The sequence below is a fragment of the Panulirus ornatus genome, chromosome 17 (genome assembly GCF_036320965.1).
Source record: "Panulirus ornatus isolate Po-2019 chromosome 17, ASM3632096v1, whole genome shotgun sequence".
In the NCBI taxonomy this organism is placed as follows: domain Eukaryota; kingdom Metazoa; phylum Arthropoda; class Malacostraca; order Decapoda; family Palinuridae; genus Panulirus; species Panulirus ornatus.
Genome location: NC_092240.1, coordinates 10,867,501 through 10,890,000, shown reverse-complemented (window position 1 = coordinate 10,890,000; position 22,500 = coordinate 10,867,501). Strand labels below are relative to the sequence as shown.

At 40.9% G+C, this 22,500-nt stretch overlaps 1 protein-coding gene across 1 annotated transcript in view; it reads right to left on the bottom strand.

The window, feature by feature from the left end:
- Positions 1-22,500, bottom strand: part of LOC139754559 (nephrin-like) — an 894,341-nt gene that overhangs the window by 292,832 nt on the left and 579,009 nt on the right. The window contains exon 3 of the mRNA XM_071671918.1: positions 378-580. Coding sequence (XP_071528019.1) covers positions 378-580 — 203 coding nt within the window. The remainder of the gene's footprint in view (positions 1-377; positions 581-22,500) is intronic.

Genomic DNA, 22,500 nt, shown 5'->3' with positions numbered 1-22,500 from the left:
TCACCCATTACAAAGTGACTCAGTCATCCATTACAAAGTGACTCAGTCACCCATTACAAAGCGACTCAGTCATCCTTCACAAAGTGACTCAGTCATCCACTACAAAGTGACTCAGTCATCCACTACAAAGTGACTCAGTCATCCATTACAAAGTGATTCAGTCATCCATTACAAAGTGACTCAGTCATCCATTACAAAGTGATTCAGTCATCCATTACAAAGTGACTCAGTCATCCATTACAAAGCGACTCAGTCATCCACTACAAAATGACTCAAGTCATTCATGAGTCATGCACCAATCCATGACATGTACTAAATGAAAAAAAAAAACAAAGAAAAGAAAAGAATCTACGACCCATTAAACTTCAATGACTAACCTATGACGGAGAGTCGAACCCACGCCTGGCGCGAATTGGACTTGTGATAGTCAACCCTACAGCGGTAGAGTCTTGCGTCCTGCGTGGAGACGTTGCTCAGCAGCAGCACCGGCGGGTGCTCTAAGGGCAAGTAACGAGCTCGCTCTCCGAAGACGTCCGCGTCTGACCACCCCGATGGACGCATGCTCGGCCGCTGGTCGTAGCTGGTAAATGCCCGGGTGGTGGTGGGTGGGTTTGGGGGGGAGAGAAAGAGAGAGACATCGAAGTCGCAGTTCGTCGAAGTCGTCTTCTAAGGAGTTGAGGAGGACGGGGTGGTCAATCAATCAAGGGTACTACTATACCAGAAGAAGAAGAAGAAGAAGAAGAAGAAGAAGAAGAAGAAGAAGAAGAAGAAGAAGGAGATGGTGGTGAGTTGAGGTACGAGACAAAGAAGGTGATGAGGGTTGGTGTTGGTGATAGGTGAGTAAGATATAGAAGATAATGTTTAGTGATAAGAGACAAAGATGATAATGGCGGATGATAAAGAGATGATGTCAAGGGGTGAATATTAGCTTGGGTACGGAGTGGTTATTAGTGAGTAGTGTGAATGAGGGAAGATGAGTAAAGGGAAGACGAAGCCTTCATGGAGTCAAGAAAACGGGAAATGGAAAGAAACTTCGCGCATGTGAATTATGAGTTGTGTACAAGGAAGGAGCAAAATAACAGGATAATAACAAATATGAGTTAACCTTACAATAGTAACAACCATACTGTGTGTTGTGGCGATGCACTCCATACAGGAGTAGGGTAAGTGTTGTGGCGAAGCACTCCATACAGAAGCAGGGTAAGGGTTGTGGTGATGCACTCCATACAGAAACAGGGTAAGGTCTGCTTCTTTAGAGGCAAGAAGAAGGTCCTCAACGAGAGCTGTCACTCTTTTTCGACCGCTGACGATGATAACAGCCTCGTCGGAGGTAACTTCTTGCGACGTAGTCCGCTACCAGACACACACACACACACACACACACATCATATACATACGTATAAATATATATATGTATATATATATATATATATATATATATATATATATATATATATATATATATATATATATATATATATACATATATATATATAAAACACCCTCAGTTCTCATCCAGTTCAGAGGATCAACACTAAACAATATATCGAGAGAATTTCCATGAAAGCAAAAGGAAAACATTTTTTCCTTCATAACTCGCAATATAAAAAGTAACATAAGCTCTTTACAAACCTGAAGAGTGTGCTTAAAATACCCTATGAATAAAAGTGAATATTTCTTTTTTTTTAGGAAAGTAAAGCAATAACAAATGGTTGGGTAGCCAATATAACAGTGATGTTCGAAATGAGGAAAACGACGATCAATATATATATATATATATATATATATATATATGTATATATATATATATATATATATATATATATATATATATATATATATATATATATATATATATATATATATATATATATATTGTGAAGGATCACAATTTTGCGCGTGATCAAGATATTCATCTTTACCAAATGGCGTCCTAGCTTCGTCTCTTCGATGTATATCAACTGACTGTTATATTTTTCTCTTGTGTCTCCCCTGATGATGTGATTATTACACGAAAGTGCACTTGGGAACTTTTCGTGTTTCATTTTCCCCGTAGACTCATAGGAATTTATATATATATATATATATATATATATATATATATATATATATATATATATATATATATATATATATATATATATATATTCCCAGTTACCTGGGCAGACATTAAGGTTAAATCATGACTGGTGCTAGAGGAAAATATGGACGTATTTATATCAGGGCTGCGCATTTGGTGCTGAAGGGGGGGGTGAAGGAAAATGTTTTAGCGAGCGTTGAGTGTACGTCAGAGCGAGAGAGAGAGAGAGAGAGAGAGAGAGAGAGAGAGAGAGAGAGAGAGAGAGAGAGAGAGAGAGAGAGAGAGAGTTGTAGTTACGTGGTGGTTGTAGTTCGACAAAGTGGTTAACAAAGCTGTGGTTGTGGTTGTTAAGGTAGTTAGTTACCTGTCGTTAGTAACTGGCTGTGGTCGTGGTTATGGATGTTTGGAAATGTGGTTGTGGTCGTGGTTATGGATGTTAAGGGCGCAATCTGAGGTTTGTAAAAGGTTGTGATGGTCGTGGCTATCAAGGTTGCAGTCTGACGTCAGCACAGGGTTGTAGGTGTGGTTGTTAAGGTAGTTAGCTGACGTCAGTTCAGGGTGGTTGGTGGTAGCACAGTTAATGTCCTTTATCCCATAGATACAATAAGTGTCTTGTGTCGTATACCAGAACAGTTTTACGTAACGAGTGCTAACTACTGAATTGGTGGTAGAGTCGTTAGCGCTTGTTAATGACGTCTGACTAGTAGTTATCCAAGTCCCATACAGGGAAACAGTTCCCAAACATCGTAGGCCAATGTAGTGTAAAAGGTCAAAAAACATTCCTCCACCTCTTCTCTACCTTCATTGCCCCCCTTCCCTCCCATTTCCCTGCCTCCCATCCCTTAAAAAAAAAAAGAGAACGTTAGTGCCATAATGGACAGAGATAAAGTGCAGAGTTACGAAGCCACAAGTCGAGACAAAGGTTCGAAGGCGTGTAATCATCGTAGATTCAGATCACAAGGGTGTAGATAGTGCGAAACGGTGGGCAATCCATGTGTGTCTTTTATCAAGGCAAGAGGAGGTAAATAAACCCCTAAGGTGCGATGAATGATCCAAAGGCTACATAATGGAATCGTCGACATATTGCCCTCCGTGGCCCTAGATACCAGAATTGGGAGAGGAAGTCGGGAAAAATGTCTTGGGGACGTATCTCCATGAAACTCCCCCTGCAGCGCTCGCGAAGCAAGCCACGTCCATCGGTTGGAACCATAGGATGTAAAGTGGTGTGTGTGTGTGTGTGTGTGTGTGTGTGTGTGTGTGTGTGTATAGGTGGGGTGAGTGCAGGGTATCGGAGTGGCAAATATGTTCTTGGTGTTTTGACAGTAGGTACCTGTACCGTAAGCACGAACGGACGTGGGATCTGCTGAGCTGGTGTCTGTAGGAAGGTGGGAATGAGGGGATTAAGTCCATAAACACATTTTGGCTTTGTTGTTTTCTCCTCTCTCTTCCTCCTGTTTGCCGTCAGGTAGGGATGGGGATGGGGGATTAAATCCACGAACCCACTTTAACACACTCTCTCTCTCTCTCTCTCTCTCTCTCTCTCTCTCTCTCTCTCTCTCTCTCTCTCTCTCTCTCTCTCTCTCTCTTTCCATGGCATGTCTGTCTTCTATTTTCTATGAAGAGAAGCTTCACAAAATGTAAGTCACAATTTTTCATCGTTATTCTTTCTTGCATCGGTTATCAATCTCCACTCTTTTTTCAAACATGGATTATATTTTCTCTCTCTTTTTTTTTCTCTTATCGAGAAAATTTGAATAAAGATAACATTTCGTCTCTTTCCAGAGGATTCGTATCGTCTGATTACCGCTCTGGGCTTGTCATTTATCTCCTGTCATAAAAATGATCCCACTTGGAAAAAAAAAAGAAGGGAAATAAGCCCACATTTTTTTTTCTTAACCTTAGTAATATAATTTGTGATATATTCTAGAAATGATGGAATAATCTGGCATGTCTGTCTTAGAGAGCATTCACATATCTCTCTACAACTACATGGCCAAAGTTAAGTCTGTTAATACGAAGGAATATAAAGAGATTCAAACAGCAGCAGGCCATTGGATTCCTTTCGAAGCTGTTGGTGACACTAGTAGATGAGATCAGAAACTCATGTCATTTAGGTTCACAGCCTATAAACTGCTAGTATCACTGAAACCATCAACGTCAAGCTATGACACACTAATTCGACAGATCTTGAACACGTTCCTCATCTGCTCAAGGTAAATTATAAGACGATACACCCTCTCACTTCAAGCACAACTCCTCCATAACAGAAGAAAAATCTGTAAATTGATATATCTAATAAAGACTAAAGATAAAAGTCCTGCTGCTGTCGCTGGCAATAAACCTAGAAGTGAAGTTACATGAGATACTGAACGTCTATAGTTGCAAGATAATCGAGGCAAACTCATAGCCTGCTGGACGTACATGGGGCGTGTGAATCTTTGATATCGATAAGTGCAAAGTTTTACGCATCGGTTGTGGTGCAAACGAAACGACAAGGCACAGTATTGAACCCCCTTCAGCCACAGAAGGTAAAGGAAAGTTACATTCAACTCTATGATAATAATAAGTAAACAGTGGTCGAGAGAAAGAGAGAAAAGAGAATCGCTTTCTTACAAAAGGAATTCGAATCCAAGTCTTAAAGACTCGAATCCTCGCCTTTTATAATTTCCATCGGTACGTCGCGTCTCCATCTTGAGCAACGTATTTAGTCTTGGTCATCCATAGTATACTTGGGGATAGAAAGAGACATAGACAGAATAGACAGTAGTGGGTATAGATACTCAAGTGACTCAGACTGAGGAATTAATCCTATGAGAACCGACCGAACGACCCTTAACTTGTCTAGCTTAAGAAAAGGAGGTGGTTAAGAGGCGACTTAACAGAGGGGTTTAGAGTTATCAACAAGCCTCAACAGTCCTGGTGAGAACAGTCCCTTAATACTAGGAGATCAAACTGAATATCGCCTGTTGGTAAAGGGATCCAAACTCGTAAGTGAGCATTTAGAATTCGGGTGAAGCAGAACGTTCTCTATTTCTTTTTTTTTTTTCCACTTCAAGAGGATTTCTAAGAAATAGAATCACATATCAAGGAGAGTCATTGGTAGATACGTTTTGAAATAAACTAAATATAAAAGACGTTGCTTTAAGTCCACGGAAGACGTTCTTCTGAGCCTCAGTAGCCAAAAAAATACAAATAAAAGACATTAATTTCTACTAAATTGTCAAAATCTTTTTTCTTCCCACCTCTCTCTCTCTCTCTCTCTCTCTCTCTCTCTCTCTCTCTCTATATATATATATATATATATATATATATATATATATATATATATATATATATATATATATATATATATATATATATTTATTTATCTCTCTATCTCTCTTTCTCTCTCTTCCCAAAGCTCTCTCTGTCTCTCTCTCTCTCTGTGATCTCTTAGACTATCACAGAGGTCTCCAAAGGACCACTGGTCACGAACAGTTTCAAATTCTTTAGGTATTCCCCTTTCTGAAAAAAAAAGAAATACATCCATTCTCATAAAAACAAGGTCATATAGAATGACAGATAATCCAGGAGCAATTATCTCAGATAGATATGATCTGATTACAACTGATTGATCACGCGCCCTATTAATCACCACAATGAGTAACTAATCACGTCCCAGACTCGTGACCGTTTGACACACACACACACACACACACACACACACACACATACACACACACACACACACACACCAACTGTTCATGAGCAGCTACCACACTTAACCACTATTAAACACGTAATGATGATTAATCACTGTGGACAGTGCTTTGACCACTTCATAACAATTCGCTCGGAGTGGGGTAGTATGATGATCATCATCGCCCCCCCACCCCCAACCAACTCCACCCAAAACGCATTTGTCTGATGCGTTTTATAGACGAGAGGGTTTTACGTGGTAATCCCACCACCACCTCTCAACCCACCCCTTCACTCTCCCTGAACTACCCCACCTACCTCACCTCACCTTCCCTTCCCTACCCTACCCCACCACCACCACTGGCTCCCCATCCAACACAGTGACGTTAGAGTGACGTTAGAAGGGCTTTCGACACACCCCGAGATCTGCGTCGCCCGTCGCTGTCAAACCATGACGATTTCCCAGCTTGAAGAGACGAAATCGAAACCATTCTGAAGTCGTGCCAAGCCATCGTGGTTGCTTGAGCTTCTCAGACGATGGGGGAGAGAGAGAGAGAGAGAGAGAGAGAGAGAGAGAGAGAGAGAGAGAGAGAGAGAGAGAGAGAGAGAGAGAGAGAGAGAGAGAGAGAGAGAGAGAGAGAGGAAAAGAAACCAGCTGTAGCGAACAAGAAAGATTATCCATCTCTTGGCGTGGACTTTAAAATTATGAGTTGTACTGATTCAGTGGAAAAACACAGAGAGAGAGAGAGAGAGAGAGAGAGAGAGAGAGAGAGAGAGAGAGAGAGAGAGAGAGAGAGAGAGAGAGAGAGAGAGAGAGAGAGAGAGAGAGTTTGTGTTCCACTGGCATAAAGCTTATAAAGGACTTGTGATGTCAAGTTAAGTAAGACTCAGACCTCCCTACACTAGAGGTTAGGTTAGGTTAGGGCAGGAGAGTTTACTGTATTAGTGTGAGTTTACAGAGCTAGGTTTACTTTTCTAGTAGTGCTAGTCTACGACACTATTATTCCCCTCAATTAGTAAGAGTTTACGACACTATATTTCCCTCCATTAGTGAGAGTTTACGACACTGATTCCCTCCAGTAATGTGAGTATTCCCTTCATTAGTGAGAGTTTACGACACTGATTCCCTCCAGTAATGTGAGTTTACGTCACTAAGATTCCCTTCAGTAACGTGAGTTTACGACCCTATGATTCATTTCTAGCAGGTCGAGTTTACGAAGCTCCGATTCCCTCTAGTATTACTGCTATTATTATTATCATGATCATTTTTCCTATTCCACAGAAGCCGTTCACGTGTTACGTTCACTTGTCACTTGTTCAACATCTTCTCACAGCTTCTCTCTCACACTGATGTCTCTTGGCTACTCTATCTATGCACCATGCACACGTCAGCCTCAATCTCACTTGCGAAACTCCAAGCAAAGACGCGTCTCTTCGTACCACATGAGAGTCATTCATGTCTCATTACACTTCAAATCTTCGGTTTATCATCCTGGGCCTGTTCTCATCCAGGGACATCGCTTGCTTCATCAGAAATCTTGATCTGTCTTTATCTTATCTTATCTTTTGAAGCAAGTGACGTCGGTCTCCTGTTAACAAGAGAAGCGGGACATATCCGACGCGCTCAGAGGCAACGCTGCACCACGATCGTCAGCTGAAGAATTTTTCTGTCAGAACTGAGGCTAATTGGGTGCTAGAAATGGACAAAGCTCGAGCTGTCAGGATTTTGGGGGTTCGAAAAAAAAAATAACTATGAGGTTTCAAAAAACCTATACCCCTTTTATTCTCCCACTCTCCAATTTTTTTATTCACCCTCTGCATCTTTTATTCTCTCTTTTCCTTCCTTTTCCCTTTCCTTTTTTTCTTTTCATCTTGCCAAACTATAGTTCCGTCTCGCTAGGAGGTGGTCAATTATTTCTCTTTTTTTCAAACGAGGGCAATTGGCTAATAGAGATACACCGAGTTACTACAGGTAAGTCAGGGCGAAAATGACTGTCTGTTCATACACACAGGATGAACATGTTCCCGATAGATACACACAGGAGAGGCATATTTACGAAACATGCACTCAGGATAGGCATACTTACGACAGACAAACTCAGGATAGACATACTTACGACAGACACACACACAGCATAGGCATACTTACGACAGACACACACACAGCATAGGTTATATTTACGACACACACAGGATAGGCATATTTACGACAGACACACACACAGCATAGGCATACTTACGACAGACACACACACAGCATAGGCATACTTACGACAGACACACACACAGCATAGGTTATATTTACGACACACACAGGATAGGCATATTTACGACAGACACACACACACAGGATAGACATACTTACGACAGACACACACACAGGATAGACATACTTACGACAGACACACACACAGGATAGACATACTTACGACAGACACACACACAGCATAGGCATATTTACGACACACACAGCATAGGCATATTTACGACTGACACACACACACAGGATAGACATACTTACGACAGACACACACACAGGATAGACATACTTACGACAGACACACACACAGGATAGGCATATTTACGACACACACTAAGGACAGGTTTACGACAAACATACTTCCATAGAGAAACAAGAAAGAGACCAACATACAAGGGAGTCAGTATGATCATAAACACTTATGCAATGAAATACCCGGTTAAACTTGAGAGAGAGAGAGAGAGAGAGAGAGAGAGAGAGAGAGAGAGAGAGAGAGAGAGAGAGAGAGAGAGAGAGAGAGAGACCGGAGAAAATTCCCCGTTTCAACTCCAGCACTTGGAATTGTTCTGAAGAACGAAATATCGAAAGTTTGTCACCACAGTTCCAAATTCCCATCAAATTCCAGGGGGTTTGGAACTCTCTCTCTCTCTCTCTCTCTCTCTCTCTCTCTCTCTCTCTCTCTCTCTCTCTCTCTCTCTCTCTCGACTGCATCCATCCATCACCACCACCACCACCTTCCTTGGCTGCATTTTGCCCAGTAGCGAGACTATAGTACCGCGCGCTACAGACGCGTCGCCTGGAGTCAAATGACACATCCGACCAGAAAATAGATTAGCTCCTCCTCCTCCTCTTCCTCCGTTTTCTGTTCCCGGCAGAATTCACACTACGGGTTTACCTCACCACTCTCATTATCTATCTATCTATCTATCTATATATATATATATATATATATATATATATATATATATATATATATATATATATATATATATATATGTATCTTTTTCTTTTTTCTTTCAAACCATTCGCCATTTCCCGTTTTAGCGAGGTAGCGTTAAGAATAGAGAACTGGGCCTTTGAGGGAATATATATATATATATATATATATATATATATATATATATATATATATATATATATATATATATATATACATAAGGGATAAGTAGTTGATCTAACTGCACAGATCTATCCGTGTGACGACTAAGGAAAGACATTTCGGCAATACAGACTGTGAGATGTGATAGCTTTTGAGGCAATTCTTCTTCCTAAAGACTTACGTGAGGATCAACTTCTTCAAATTCACACCCTAATGACAAACGAGTCATATCTAACGTTAGTGCATAGACAGTGCAATCCCTTGTCACGCAGGATCCGATTCCAAAGGTAAAGGAGCATAAGGGAAGGTTGTGATACAGGATTCCACGGAGACGAAAGAACCCGAAGGGGAAGACATCAGGATCGAACTCCAAGAGCGTCATCACAGATTTCATCCACTCTCCATCATGGTAAAGATCACTGAATATTAACTTACTGGTATTGCCTTGTCTGAAAAAAAAAATAAATGGGTCGTTTTTTTTTTTTTCACTGTAAAACGAAGGATTGATTGACCGTGAAATTTTGCAATGGTTTGTAAACGAAGATAAATACTTGTGATTTGTTCTTGATTATTCTTTTTTTTTTTTCAGTGTTTTACAATAGTTATTTTAGAAAAGAATTCATAGATTCCATAATTTCGCTCGCTCTTTCCTCTTTCCCGTTAACTGATCGTGTTAATCTACTTCTCAACAGTAGAAGTCAGTAGGTCTACCACTTCTACCTTCCATACATTAAGCTCACAGCTCTACGAGCGACATATACAGTCTTCTCTCTCTCTCTCTCTCTCTCTCTCTCTCTCTCTCTCTCTCTCTCTCTCTCTCTCTCTCTCTCTCTCTCTCGCTCGCTCGCTCGCTCGCTCTGTGAGTAGGAGTGACTGAAAGGAGTTACGAAACTGACATTAACAAAAAAATAAAGTGGGGCGAACTCAATTTCCTGTAGTCACTTGGAGGAAATGTAAAATTGTAGTTTGTGGTAACTGATCGCTTCTCCCGCTGTATCCTGTAATGGGCTAAGATTGTTACGGTGCACTAGCGTGACGTGTTCATCTCTGTAACGCTGTAGTGTGTTGGGTTAGCATCAGCACATGACTGTTATACAGGATCCAACATATGGACCTCCGTGGTGTAGCGGTGAGCGTTACTGTCCGTCACGCATGCCAACCTGGGATCAATCCGGTATAGGTTCGAACCCCTGGAGGCGGCAGGTGGTCCACAGTCCACCCACCTGTTCATCCACCCCTAGGGGTTGGTCGATAAAATGGGGTACTTAGCATAAGCTACGCAGAACACAAACAGTAAAATTTAACCATACACTTCCCATCTTACACCCTCCAACGTAAGCTCTTCAGTATACAAATACAAGCACAGACCAACCACAATATACCATCCACCAGCAGACCCCATTGCTACATACACCATCATCAAACATCCACCCACTAAAACACCGCTCCCAACACAACACAGTAAATTATGAGCCACACATAACCCAAGGAAATGCCAGACGGGATGTGTTCACGGTTTCTATTGGCTTTCTTTTCTAGCTACGAACACGAGCCTCAGACATTAGTCCAAAAGGGGATTTGGAATAATTTTTTCACCTGCGATTTAATTGATGGATTAATGACTCAACGGGGGGGGGGGGGGGGGTCTATCAGAAAACATTTAGTGAACTAGATTTTATTTTATTTTCCCTGATTGAACGATTTATGTTGGTAATGTTATTTCATTTAAAATGAAAATAGACATGCCAATTATATCCGACTGACTAATAGATTTTCAGTGATATATTCCTATGCATTTTAATTCGGTCTGGGTATAGTGCCATGTATGCATTTGTGATTACCATGTGTGCGTGTGTGTTTGTGTTATAGGGAAAGAGCTTTCCACTAATTAATATATATATATATATATATATATATATATATATATATATATATATATATATATATATATATATATATATATATATTCCTATGAGTCCACGGGGAAAAGGAAACGCGATAAGTTCCCAAGTGCACTTTCGTTTAACAATCATATCATCAGGGACCATGTCTTTTCTCCTGTGTGTATATTTACACTTATAAACACACTAGTCTAAGACAGGTAGGGTAACCCACCCAACCTTAAGTTACGAAAACGTTTTTTCTAACTTTAAAAGCATTGCATTAATCTTTCTATCTTAAAACATGTAATGTACACATGTAACTCGTTTATGAAAATAAAATCACTATTGTGTGCCTAGGTATCAAGCCTGGGTCATGTGAATGCCAGCCATGCAGCAAGTGCAATGGACCACAATGGACCACTATGGACCACAATGGACCACAATGGACCACTATGAGCTAAAAGTTACTTATTTCTATGTTACCTGAGACGGTATAGGCAACTGAGGCCTCCATACTATTCGCCATTTCCCGCGTTAGCGAGGTAGCGTTAAGAACAGAGGCCTGGGCCTTTTGAGGGAATATCCTCACCTGGCCTGAGCCAGTTAACCCTTTTATCGACCAACCCCTAGGAGTGGATGAACAGCTGGGTTTGACTGTGGACCGACTGCCGCAATGTGTACTGTATATACTTTCTGATAGAGACATTAATCCTTTGCCTTAGGGTCGATTCAAAAGCTTTCACGAGACCAGAGTGTGGGCGGGTCACGTTCCCTCATTAAACCAGCCAGCAGTCTGCGACGTAAGGAACTCCCGAGTCTTGCGAATGATAAGAAACAGAAAGATTAATGTCGATGCTGTCTTACAAATACACTACCTGGGTAATATATATGGGGGCCCTTAGTTCCTACCCTCAGGAGGTCCCAATAATATAAATCATGCCCAGTGATTTACATGAGCACATTACATGATGTATATATATATATATATACGTGTCAAAGTATGCAAATCTATATGCATGTAAATAGGAGTATGAATGTATATGAAAGTATATAAGGCTTGCGAATGCTCGCCTGTGATAGTGCCACTGAATATATATATATATATAAACCCTACCGTCAATACTGAACAAATATTGCATGTAAATGGTTCATATTCGGAACAATATCGTCTATCTAGTATTCCATTTTTGGGGGTCCTCATCTCCAACACAAATAAGCAATATTAGGTGTATATATATATATATATATATATATATATATATATATATATATATATATATATATATATATATATATATTCTCTCTCTCTCTCTCTCTCTCTCTCTCTCTCTCTCTCTCTCTCTCTCTCTCTCTCTCTCTCTCTCTCTCTATCTCTCTCGAAAAAGCGACAGACAGACAGACAGACAGCACCACAGTAAAAGAGGGTTTCCATGTCACCAAGTCTTTGCTCATAACTGCATACAGCTTTAATGAATATGCATACTGACCAATCAGATTCATGTCCCCTGGTTGTTGGTGCATTCTGATTGGCGGGTTATACCTGAGGGACCCAACCCTGTGTACAAATTTCGGAGCAACAGAGAGTAGCTGACATTATGGATGTTGCATTATAGATTTTCTACCAGAGGTAAGACCTTAAATAAAGGTTAAGATTATCATGATCAGATCAGTACACGCACAAGGGAACCTACATATCAAGGTTAATATCTCGCATCTACAACAGGTACTTAACATTATCGACCAACCCTTAGACACGGATGAACAGCTGCGTTGACTGTGGACCGAATGCCGCAACCAGGATTCGAACCTAAATTAGCACTCTCGACCGTGGGCGGGCGGGTGGACCCGTGAATGCGACGGGAAAAATGAAACACGATAAGTTCCCAAGTGCACTTTCGTGTAATAATCACATCATATCGTACGATTATCAGGTTTCATTAAACCTTTTCGTATATGAAATGTACGATAGCCTCTGTGATTCACAACCTTTGAAATTAGAGAAACCTTATATGAAATGAAAATTCGCCCGTCTTGCCTTCCATGTCACCGATACGTTGGAGGGCACTCGACCTGTTTTCTTTGACGGTGTTCGTAATGCGCAAGGGATAACGTTACACATCTTAAGATTTATGAAGACGTTATATCTCATCGTTATATCTCTATGTAAAGGGCGGATAACACACCCAAGTGAGTACACCTAAATGGACAAAGTCAAGTGAACACACCTACAATACGTATGTGAACAAAGCGAAATGAACCAAACCAAGCGAACAAAATGAAATGAACAAACCCAAGTGAACAAACCTAAGGTTACAAACTTCAATGAACAAACCCAAGGATCGTACCGTCGTGCTCAAGGATCGTACCGTCGTGCTCAAGGATCGTACCGTCGTGCTCAAGGATCGTACCGTCGTGCTCAAGGATCGTACCGTCGTGCTCCAGGATCGTACCGTCGTGCTCCAGGATCGTACCGTCGTGTTCAAGGATTGTACTGTCGTGTTCAAGGATCGTACCGTCGTGTTCAAGGATCGTACCGTCGTGCTCCAGGATCGTACCGTCGTGCTCAAGGATCGTACCGTCGTGTTCAAGGATCGGACCGTCGTGTTCAAGGGTCGTACCGTTGTGCTCAAGGATCGTACCGTCGTGCTCAAGGATCGTACCGTCGTGCTCCAGGATCGTACCGTCGTGCTCAAGGATCGTGCCGTCGTGTTCAAGGATTGTACTGTCGTGTTCAAGGATCGTACCGTCGTGCTCCAGGATCGTACCGTCGTGCGCAGAGGGTCGACCCGTCGTGTTCAGAGGGTGACCCGTCGTGCTCAGAGGGTGACCCGTCGTGCTCAGAGGGTCGACCCGTCGTGCTCAAGGGTCGTACCGTCGTGCTCAAGGGTCGTACCGTCGTGCGCAGAGGGTCGACCCGTCGTGCGCAGAGGGTCGACCGGTCGTGTTCAGAGGGTGACCCGTCGTGCTCAGAGGGTTAATGTCGACGACAATAACCCCCTGAAGTATGTTGTGGCCGCTGCATTTCGTCTTCTAAGGAACGAAGATGCGTGTGGCCACTAACTTCATTAACTCCAGGCATAAATCACCATACATTATACACAGAGGTTATTGTTCGTAAAGCCGGGACTTTCCGTTGAGAGGGGAGTTTCTGTAGAGAGGGGACCTAACGTAGAGAGGGGACTTTCTTTAGAGAGGGGAATTTCCGTAGAAAGGGGAATTTCCGTAGAGAGGGGACTTTCTGTAGAGAGGGGAATTTCCGTAGGGAGGGGAATTTCCGCTGTGAGAGGAATTCCCGTAAGGAGGAGGAATTTCCGTAGAAAAGGGAAATTTCCGCAGAGGAGAAATTTCCGTAGAGGGGAAATTTCCGTAGAAAGGGGAAATTTCCGTAGAGGGGAATTTCCGCTGTGAGAGGAATTCCCGTAAGGAGGGGGAATTTCCGTAGAGAGGGGAAATTTCCGAAGAGAGGGGAAATTTCCGTTGAGAGGGGAAATTTCCGTTGAGAGGGAGAATTTCCGTAGAGAGGGAAATTTCCGTAGAAAGGGGAAATTTCCGTAGGGAGGGAAATTTCCGTAGAGAGAGAGGGGGGGACTTTCCACGTTGAAAGAGGATTTTCCGTAAAGAGGGGATTTTCCGGAAAGCGAGGATTACCCGCAGAGAGGATTATTCGTGGAGAGGAGATTTCCCGTACAGTGCCGGGCTTTCTTGAGACCAGGTTACGGAAGAGCATAGAACAACGCGCCACATGATGATCAGGGTTGTGCAAAAGGCACCGAACAATAGCCAATGCTGCTTGTACCAATACAAAAGCAATATATATTTCAAGAATATATATATATATATATATATATATATATGTTCCTATGAGTCCACGGGGAAAATGAAACACGAAAAGTTCCCAAGTGCACTCTCGTGTACTAATCACATCATCAGGGGAGACACAAGAGAGAAATATAACAGTCAGTTGATATACATCGAAGAGACGAAGCTAGGATACCATTTGGTAAACATGTGATATATATATATATATATATATATATATATATATATATATATATATATATATATATATATATATATATATATATAGAGAGAGAGAGAGAGAGAGAGAGAGAGAGAGAGAGAGAGAGAGAGAGAGAGAGAGAGAGAGAGAGAGAGAGAGGGAGCGGGTGGCTGGAAATCCTCCCCTCTCGTTTTTTTTAGTTTTCCAAAAGAAGGAACAGAGAAGGGGGCCAGGTGAGGATATTCCCTCAAAGACCCAGTCCTCTGTTCCTAACGCTATCTCTCTGACGCGGGAAATGGCGAATAGTACGAAAGAAACATATGTATATATAAATATACTCCAGCATGCACTGAAGACATAAAACTTACCCAATAGCACAGAAAATCAAGGGACAAAACTCGGGAGAGAGGAAAATAACCATTGACTCTTTTCGTCAAAAGTTAGGAGGTTAAAGATTGTTTTTTTTTTTCTCTCTGGGGGAAGGTATTGAAGACCACTATAAAGCGATCTGATTCCTTCAGGTCCGGCGTCAGTAATATCAGTAGGTCTATTTGAGGATGTAAAACACTACATGAAGAGCAAAATTCCTTGTCTTTAACCGGTAAATGACTTATAACGAGTCTCATTATCCAATTTCAATCTTTATCGGAGGGTTTTAACCCAAGGAGCCATTATCAGGGGGATTCTACTGCTTCAAGGCTGCGCTGCGGTCAGTAGCTGGGACAAAATGGACTGTTGTGAAGCGAAAAGTGTTTTTTTTACAAGAATGATACATCCTCGCTAAAAGTGACTTTTCACTCCAAGCGTAACCTCATAATGGCAGAGTCTGCATAGATAGATAGATAGATAGATGGAAAGATAGATAAATAGAAATAGATAAAACCACAGAAGAAATGAAAGTGTTGCTGCTAGATCTAGCGTTTATCACATCTTCACTTAAACTATACAAATATACAGTATATCCAAATTCATCTCTCTCATGAAATATACCAGCAAACACTTAAACAAGATGTAAGTTCATTAAGAAAAAAAGTTACTTAATTCTTACCTGAATGGGAAAAAAAAAGACTTTAATCTCGAAAACTAGTGGGGAGGAGAGGTTTAAAGTTAGTTAATTGGATCTTTCACCGCTTGAAAAGGCAGAACATGGATGAATTTTTTCTTCTTATGGCTTTGAGGAAAGAAAATGGATTAAATTTCGAGGAGGGAGGGAGGGAGGGGTTTCCACGACGTACGATATTGCTCAGGAGGAGGCGTGTATTAGGATGGAGAACCAGAGTGTACGGGACTCGTCCAAAGAACAAAATATTGCTCAGGAGGAGGCGTGTATTAGGATGGAGAACCAGAGTGTACGGGACTCGTCCAAAGAACAAAATATTCTTCAAGATTTAGAGTGACATTTTATCTAAGATAAAAGATTTAATGAAAATCATTTATCATACGCCAGACGGATCTTCTAGGATGCACTTCAAGCACGAACTGGGATACCTAGGATAGCGAAGGACCCCCTTTTTGGGGAGCAGGAAGGTCCTTGACAAGATAGAGAGGGAGGGAAAGAGAGTGGGAGGGAGGAAAGTGTGTGCGCGCTCATTTCCATCCATCTGCTACTCCTCCTCCCCAGCCCGCGACGTGATCAGTGACAAGCGAGAGACTGGCATCCTGGCGGATGTGGCATTAATTCCTTCAGACGACTTACGACTGTGTTTGTGTACGTGGTTAGTGATAGTGAGAGAGAGAGAGAGAGAGAGAGAGAGAGAGAGAGAGAGAGAGAGAGAGAGAGAGAGAGAGAGAGAGAGAGAGACGAATCCAATTTTTGCCCTTTGATGGCCAGAGGAGAGGAAGAGGAAAGAGAGAGAGAGAGAGAGAGAGAGAGAGAGAGAGAGAGAGAGAGAGAGAGAGAGAGAGAGAGAGAGAGAGAGAGAGCACAACGGCGTTGCTTCTCTTTCACATGTTTGTACGGGTCTGTGTGTGGCGATTTCCTATTACCTACCTGTGTGTGTGTGTGTGTGTGTGTGTGTGCGAGTATGTGTGTGTGTGTGTGTGTGTGTGCGAGTATGTGTGTGTGTGTGTGTATTCTATCCCATTATATTCACAAGTTAACATTTTCACAGTCTATTCTACGGGCGTCGCAACCGCTTCTTCTATTCTTCCTTCAATCTCGAAAGGAAAAAAATTCAGCCCCAAGTAACAGACGGTGCGAAAATATCGCAAAGGAAAAGAACTGAAATCCCTTCCCCTCCCCTCCTCCCCTCTTTGTAAAGAAAACAACAACAACAACAACAACATTTCTGGTGGTATCTGGCAACCATTACACGCACTTCCATCATTCAACACACACGAGCTAGCGATTAAATTTACAAACAACACCGGTAGCGGAGTCGTTGAAAAAAAAAAATAATAATAATGTCTGTCAAAAAAAAGAGGAAAAAAAAGATGTTTTTGTACCCGGGCAGAAAGTCACTCCGTCATCCGTCATCATAGCGAGAGCCACAGAGTATCAGAAGCGACTACATCATAACCAGCTCACTCAACACGGATCACATACAAGTCCAAAGTTATATATATATATATATATATATATATATATATATATATATATATATATATATATATATATATATATATATATATATATATACACACACACACATATATATCCCTACGAGTCCATGGGGAAAATGAAACACGATAAGTTCCCAAGTGCACTTTCGTGTAATAATCACATCATCAGGGGAGACACAAGAGAGAAATATAAGTCAGTTGATATACATCGAAGAGACGAAGCTAGAACGCCATTTGGTACTAAAACCTTAGCAGAACAGCTTGCTTAAGCTTGAGCTGAGCCAGCGGTACTTAAGCTGCCGCGAAGTCCATCCTATAAGACGAGTAAGCTTAAGCGAAGTAGCGGTGTTAATGCTACAGGTTCTGTTCATGATTTTCCTAATTCGTCGCTGGTTAACCTACGTACATACATAACGTACGGACGGGAAATGTTGAAAGTGATTTATATGTTTCTCTGACGCGGGTTTTTCTAAGCAGGATAAATTAACTGCTTGGGATAGTAATAATAATGATAATAATAACATTACTACTAATAATAATTATTATCATCATTACAATAATATCAATAATGATCAAATAATAATAATGATAACAACAATGATAATATAAAAATGATAATAATGATAATAATAATCACTATCATTATCATTATTATCCTTATTATTATTATTATGGTTATCATAATAATAGTGATGATAATAGTAATGATAATATCAATAATGATAAAGATAATAATAATAATAATAATAATAATAATAATAATAATAATAATAATGATAATAATGATAATAATAATAATAAGATAATAATAACAATCCCATATCCCTAGCGTGTCGCAAGACACGTATGGCAGGGACGGGAGGAAACTCTCTCTCTCTCTCTCTCTCTCTCTCTCTCTCTCTCTCGTATCATAACTTTCCAAAACACAAGGAGAACAATCCAAACGAAGAACGCACCTCGAAGACTCAGGCCGGGGTGTCTAAACGCCCGTGAATGTAACCAGGATGTGGAGAAGGAAGAGACAGTCGCTATGTTTGACGAGATGAGCCTGGATGTCCCGAGTTAAATGACACAAAGATTGTGGACCAGAATATTCAGGGATGGCGAGATGCGGGCAGGGTACCAGATATGGTTCGTGGATTGGGTATATATGAGCCGGGGGTGGTGGTCGGGCGAGACGTGCTGTTCATGGCCTAAACCAGGGTACATATAGATAAAGGTGTCAGGGTAAACTATGATGTAGCCTTTGGGATTTGGTTGTGGAGGGTGGGTGCAGGTTTTAGTACAAGACTGAGGGGGTGCAGCGCGCGTGTGCGCGAGTGAGACATCTTGCTTGTATGTTCCTACCAAGCTAAGGCCTCTCATGTAAGTAAGTATAAAAGACGAAATTACTATTCTACTTATCACTACTACTACTACTACTAGTAGTACAACTACTATTACTACTACAACTGCTACTACTACTACTATTGTTATCATCATTATCATACAATTTTCATTATTATGAATATTATCATTATCATTACTATCTATTATTATTAATATTATTAATTATTTATTATTATTATTACTATTATCATTATTATTATTATTATTACATCATTATTATCATTATCATTATCATCATTATTATTATCATTATCATCATTATTATTTTCATTATTATCATTATCCATATTATTACTATTACCATTATCATTATCATTATCAATAATATCACAATAATTTCTCTCATAATTGGTATCAATAACACTATCATCATAATAACTATCAGAGTAATATCAAAATAACAATATTTGATGATAATGATAACTAAAACACTTTAAACAAAATAAATGTTCTCGAATTTTCCCGGAGCTCACAGTATTTCCATTCCGTTCATCATTCATAATTGTAAAATACTTTCCACTCTTAATTGGACAAAACTTTTTCTTTTCTGGGTTTTTTTTTTTCAATTCTAGAGCACGAATAACATAGAACCCCCCAATATATCCGGTCCGATCAGGCATCAAACATGAAAAAAGAATACCATAAGTTACATTAATTAAACACTCTAGGAACGGAAATGTAAGCCTAAATTACATACATGCCATTAATTACATTCTTTCTTCACTGGAGGGAGATGAGAATTAGAGAAGTCTTAAGTCGTAATCATGTTAGTAATTAACTTCAGCAATTAACCTCAGGATCTAAACATAATTATACTTCGTTCAAGGCATGAGAGAAAAAAAATTTAATTAAGAAAAGGCAAGAAAAAAAATGCAATGGGACACACACACACACACACACACACACATACACACACTCAAGAAAAATAGAATGGTCATCTCCCACTGGAAGTGTTATATTATATAACAACTTCCCTAGCTTTAACCCACTTCCCTTTAGCCCCCCAAAAAGAAGAAGAAGGAAAAAAAGAAAAGGAGAAAAAAAAAAAATGTTGGGTCATAAATTAATTGGAGGTGGGCTCTTGAGATGGAGGTATGGAGAACTCATCCTCGAAAGCTTAGTGAATAAAATATGAGCTGATTATGGAAGCCTTGAAGAAGGCTGGGGAAAGTTAGAAGGATCTAATTTTTCTTTTCATTAAACCTAAGAGTACTCAGGTAAGGCATGTAAGCAGGTATCCCGTTTTCAGTAAAAGGGGGGAGGGTGACTAGAGAAATACACCATTTCATAGAAAATGGAGACAGATATTCTGTTTTTAAGAAGGTGGGCAGACTAATGTTGTTTTAGGAAGGTGTGGATATAGATATTCCGTTTTAAGAAGGAGTGTAAACAGATATTCTGTTTTAAGAAGCCGTGCAGACAGATTATTCCGTTTTAAGAAGGTTTGTATTCAGATATTCTGTTTTAGGAAGGTCTGTAGACAGATATTCTGTTTTAAGAAGGAGTGTAAACAGATATTCTGTTTTAAGAAGCCGTGCAGACAGATTATTCCGTTTTAAGAAGATTTGTATTCAGATATTCTGTTTTAGGAAGGTATGTAGACAGATATTCTGTTTTAAGAAGGTATGTGGACAGATATTCAGTTGTAAGAAGACGTGTAGGCAGACATTCAGTTTTAAGAAGGTATGTAGACAGATATTCTGTTTTAAGATGGTATGTAGACAAATATTCTGTTTCAAGATGGTATGTAGCAGACAGATATTCTGGTTTAAAAAGGTATGTAGACAGATATTCTGTATAAGACAAATTCACGTTTCCCTAAAACACTAATTAAGGGAGACTTGTCGTTTCTACTAAGTGTGTGTGTGTGTGTGTGTGTGTGTGTGTGTGAGAGAGAGAGAGAGAGAGAGAGAGAGAGAGAGAGAGAGAGAGAGAGAGAGAGAGAGAGAGAGAGAGAGAGAGAGAGAGCTCACTTATCTATATTCACTTTTGTTCGAATAATTACAGACAGACAGTGCTGTCCCCAAGTGACATGGATATTCCCTCTCCATGTATCTTCGTTCCATACGCCAACCATTCCCATTCTGTTCTTTCAAATCTCTTTCATCAGGGTTCCTTTAAGTGATACCATGATGTGAAGAGGTCACAAGAATATTAATACTTTTCTGAACGTCGTCATTACTAACATCATAGTCGGCAACTACCTTCTCTTCTTAAAGACTTGCGACCTTGCGTTCATCACATAGATGTTAGGATACTACTATCTTGTCTTAGATTGTTGTAAGCCTAGTTCACATAAATTTCCATCACATAGATTTACCATTTCTCCCTCCATAGGGAGGTATTTCATCTTTTTAATTCACATAGATATCCATCGCATAGATCTATCATTTCTCCCTCCATAGGAAGGTGTAGATGGCATATCCATTCTTACGACATATATTTCTATCACATAGATCTATCGTGTCTACCTCCTCTCAGGTAGATAGATGGCATTTCAATCTTACCATATAGATTTCCATCACATAGATCTATCATGTTTCCCTCCTCCCCCCAAGATGGTTGATATATTATTTCTAGTGTTTCTTCCTCCTTTTTTTTATTATTATCATTCTAATTTCTTACCCTCGTTATTTTCTCTTCTTCCTATTCCTTCCTAAACCACCAACCACCACCACAATCGACCACCACTACCACAATCGACCACCACCACTACCACAATCGACCACCACCACCACGATCACTACCACTACCACAATCGACCACCACCACTACCACAATCGACCACCACCACTACCACAATCGACCACCACCACCACCACAATCGACCACCACTACCACAATCGACCACCACTACCACCACAATCGACCACCACTACCACAATCGACCACCATTACCACAATCGACCACCACCACTACCACAATCGACCACCACCACCACCACAATCGACCACCACTACCACAATCGACCACCATTACCACCACCACCACCACCACTACCACAATCGACCACCACCACCACTACAATCGACCACCACCACCACTACCACAATCGACCACCACCACCACCACCACTACCACAATCGACCACCACCACCACCACCACCACCACCACCACCAATACCACAATCGACCACCACCACCACTACAATCGACCACCACCACCACTACCACAATCGACCACCACCACCACCAAAATCGACCACCACCACCACTACCACAATCCACCACCACGATCACCACCACTGCCACTACCACAATCGACCACCACCACCACTACCACTACCACAATCGACCACCACCACCACCACAATCGACCACCACCACCACCACAATCGACCACCACCACCACCACAACCACCACAATCGACCACCACCACCACCACAACCACCACAATCGACCACCACGATCACCACCACTACCACAATCGACCACCACGATCACCACCACTACCACAATCGACCACAGAGCGACCTTTTCCATTCGTCGATAATGAACTCTCCCAGGAATATTCAACTTGAAAGTTTTCTCCCAACCCAGAGTTAAC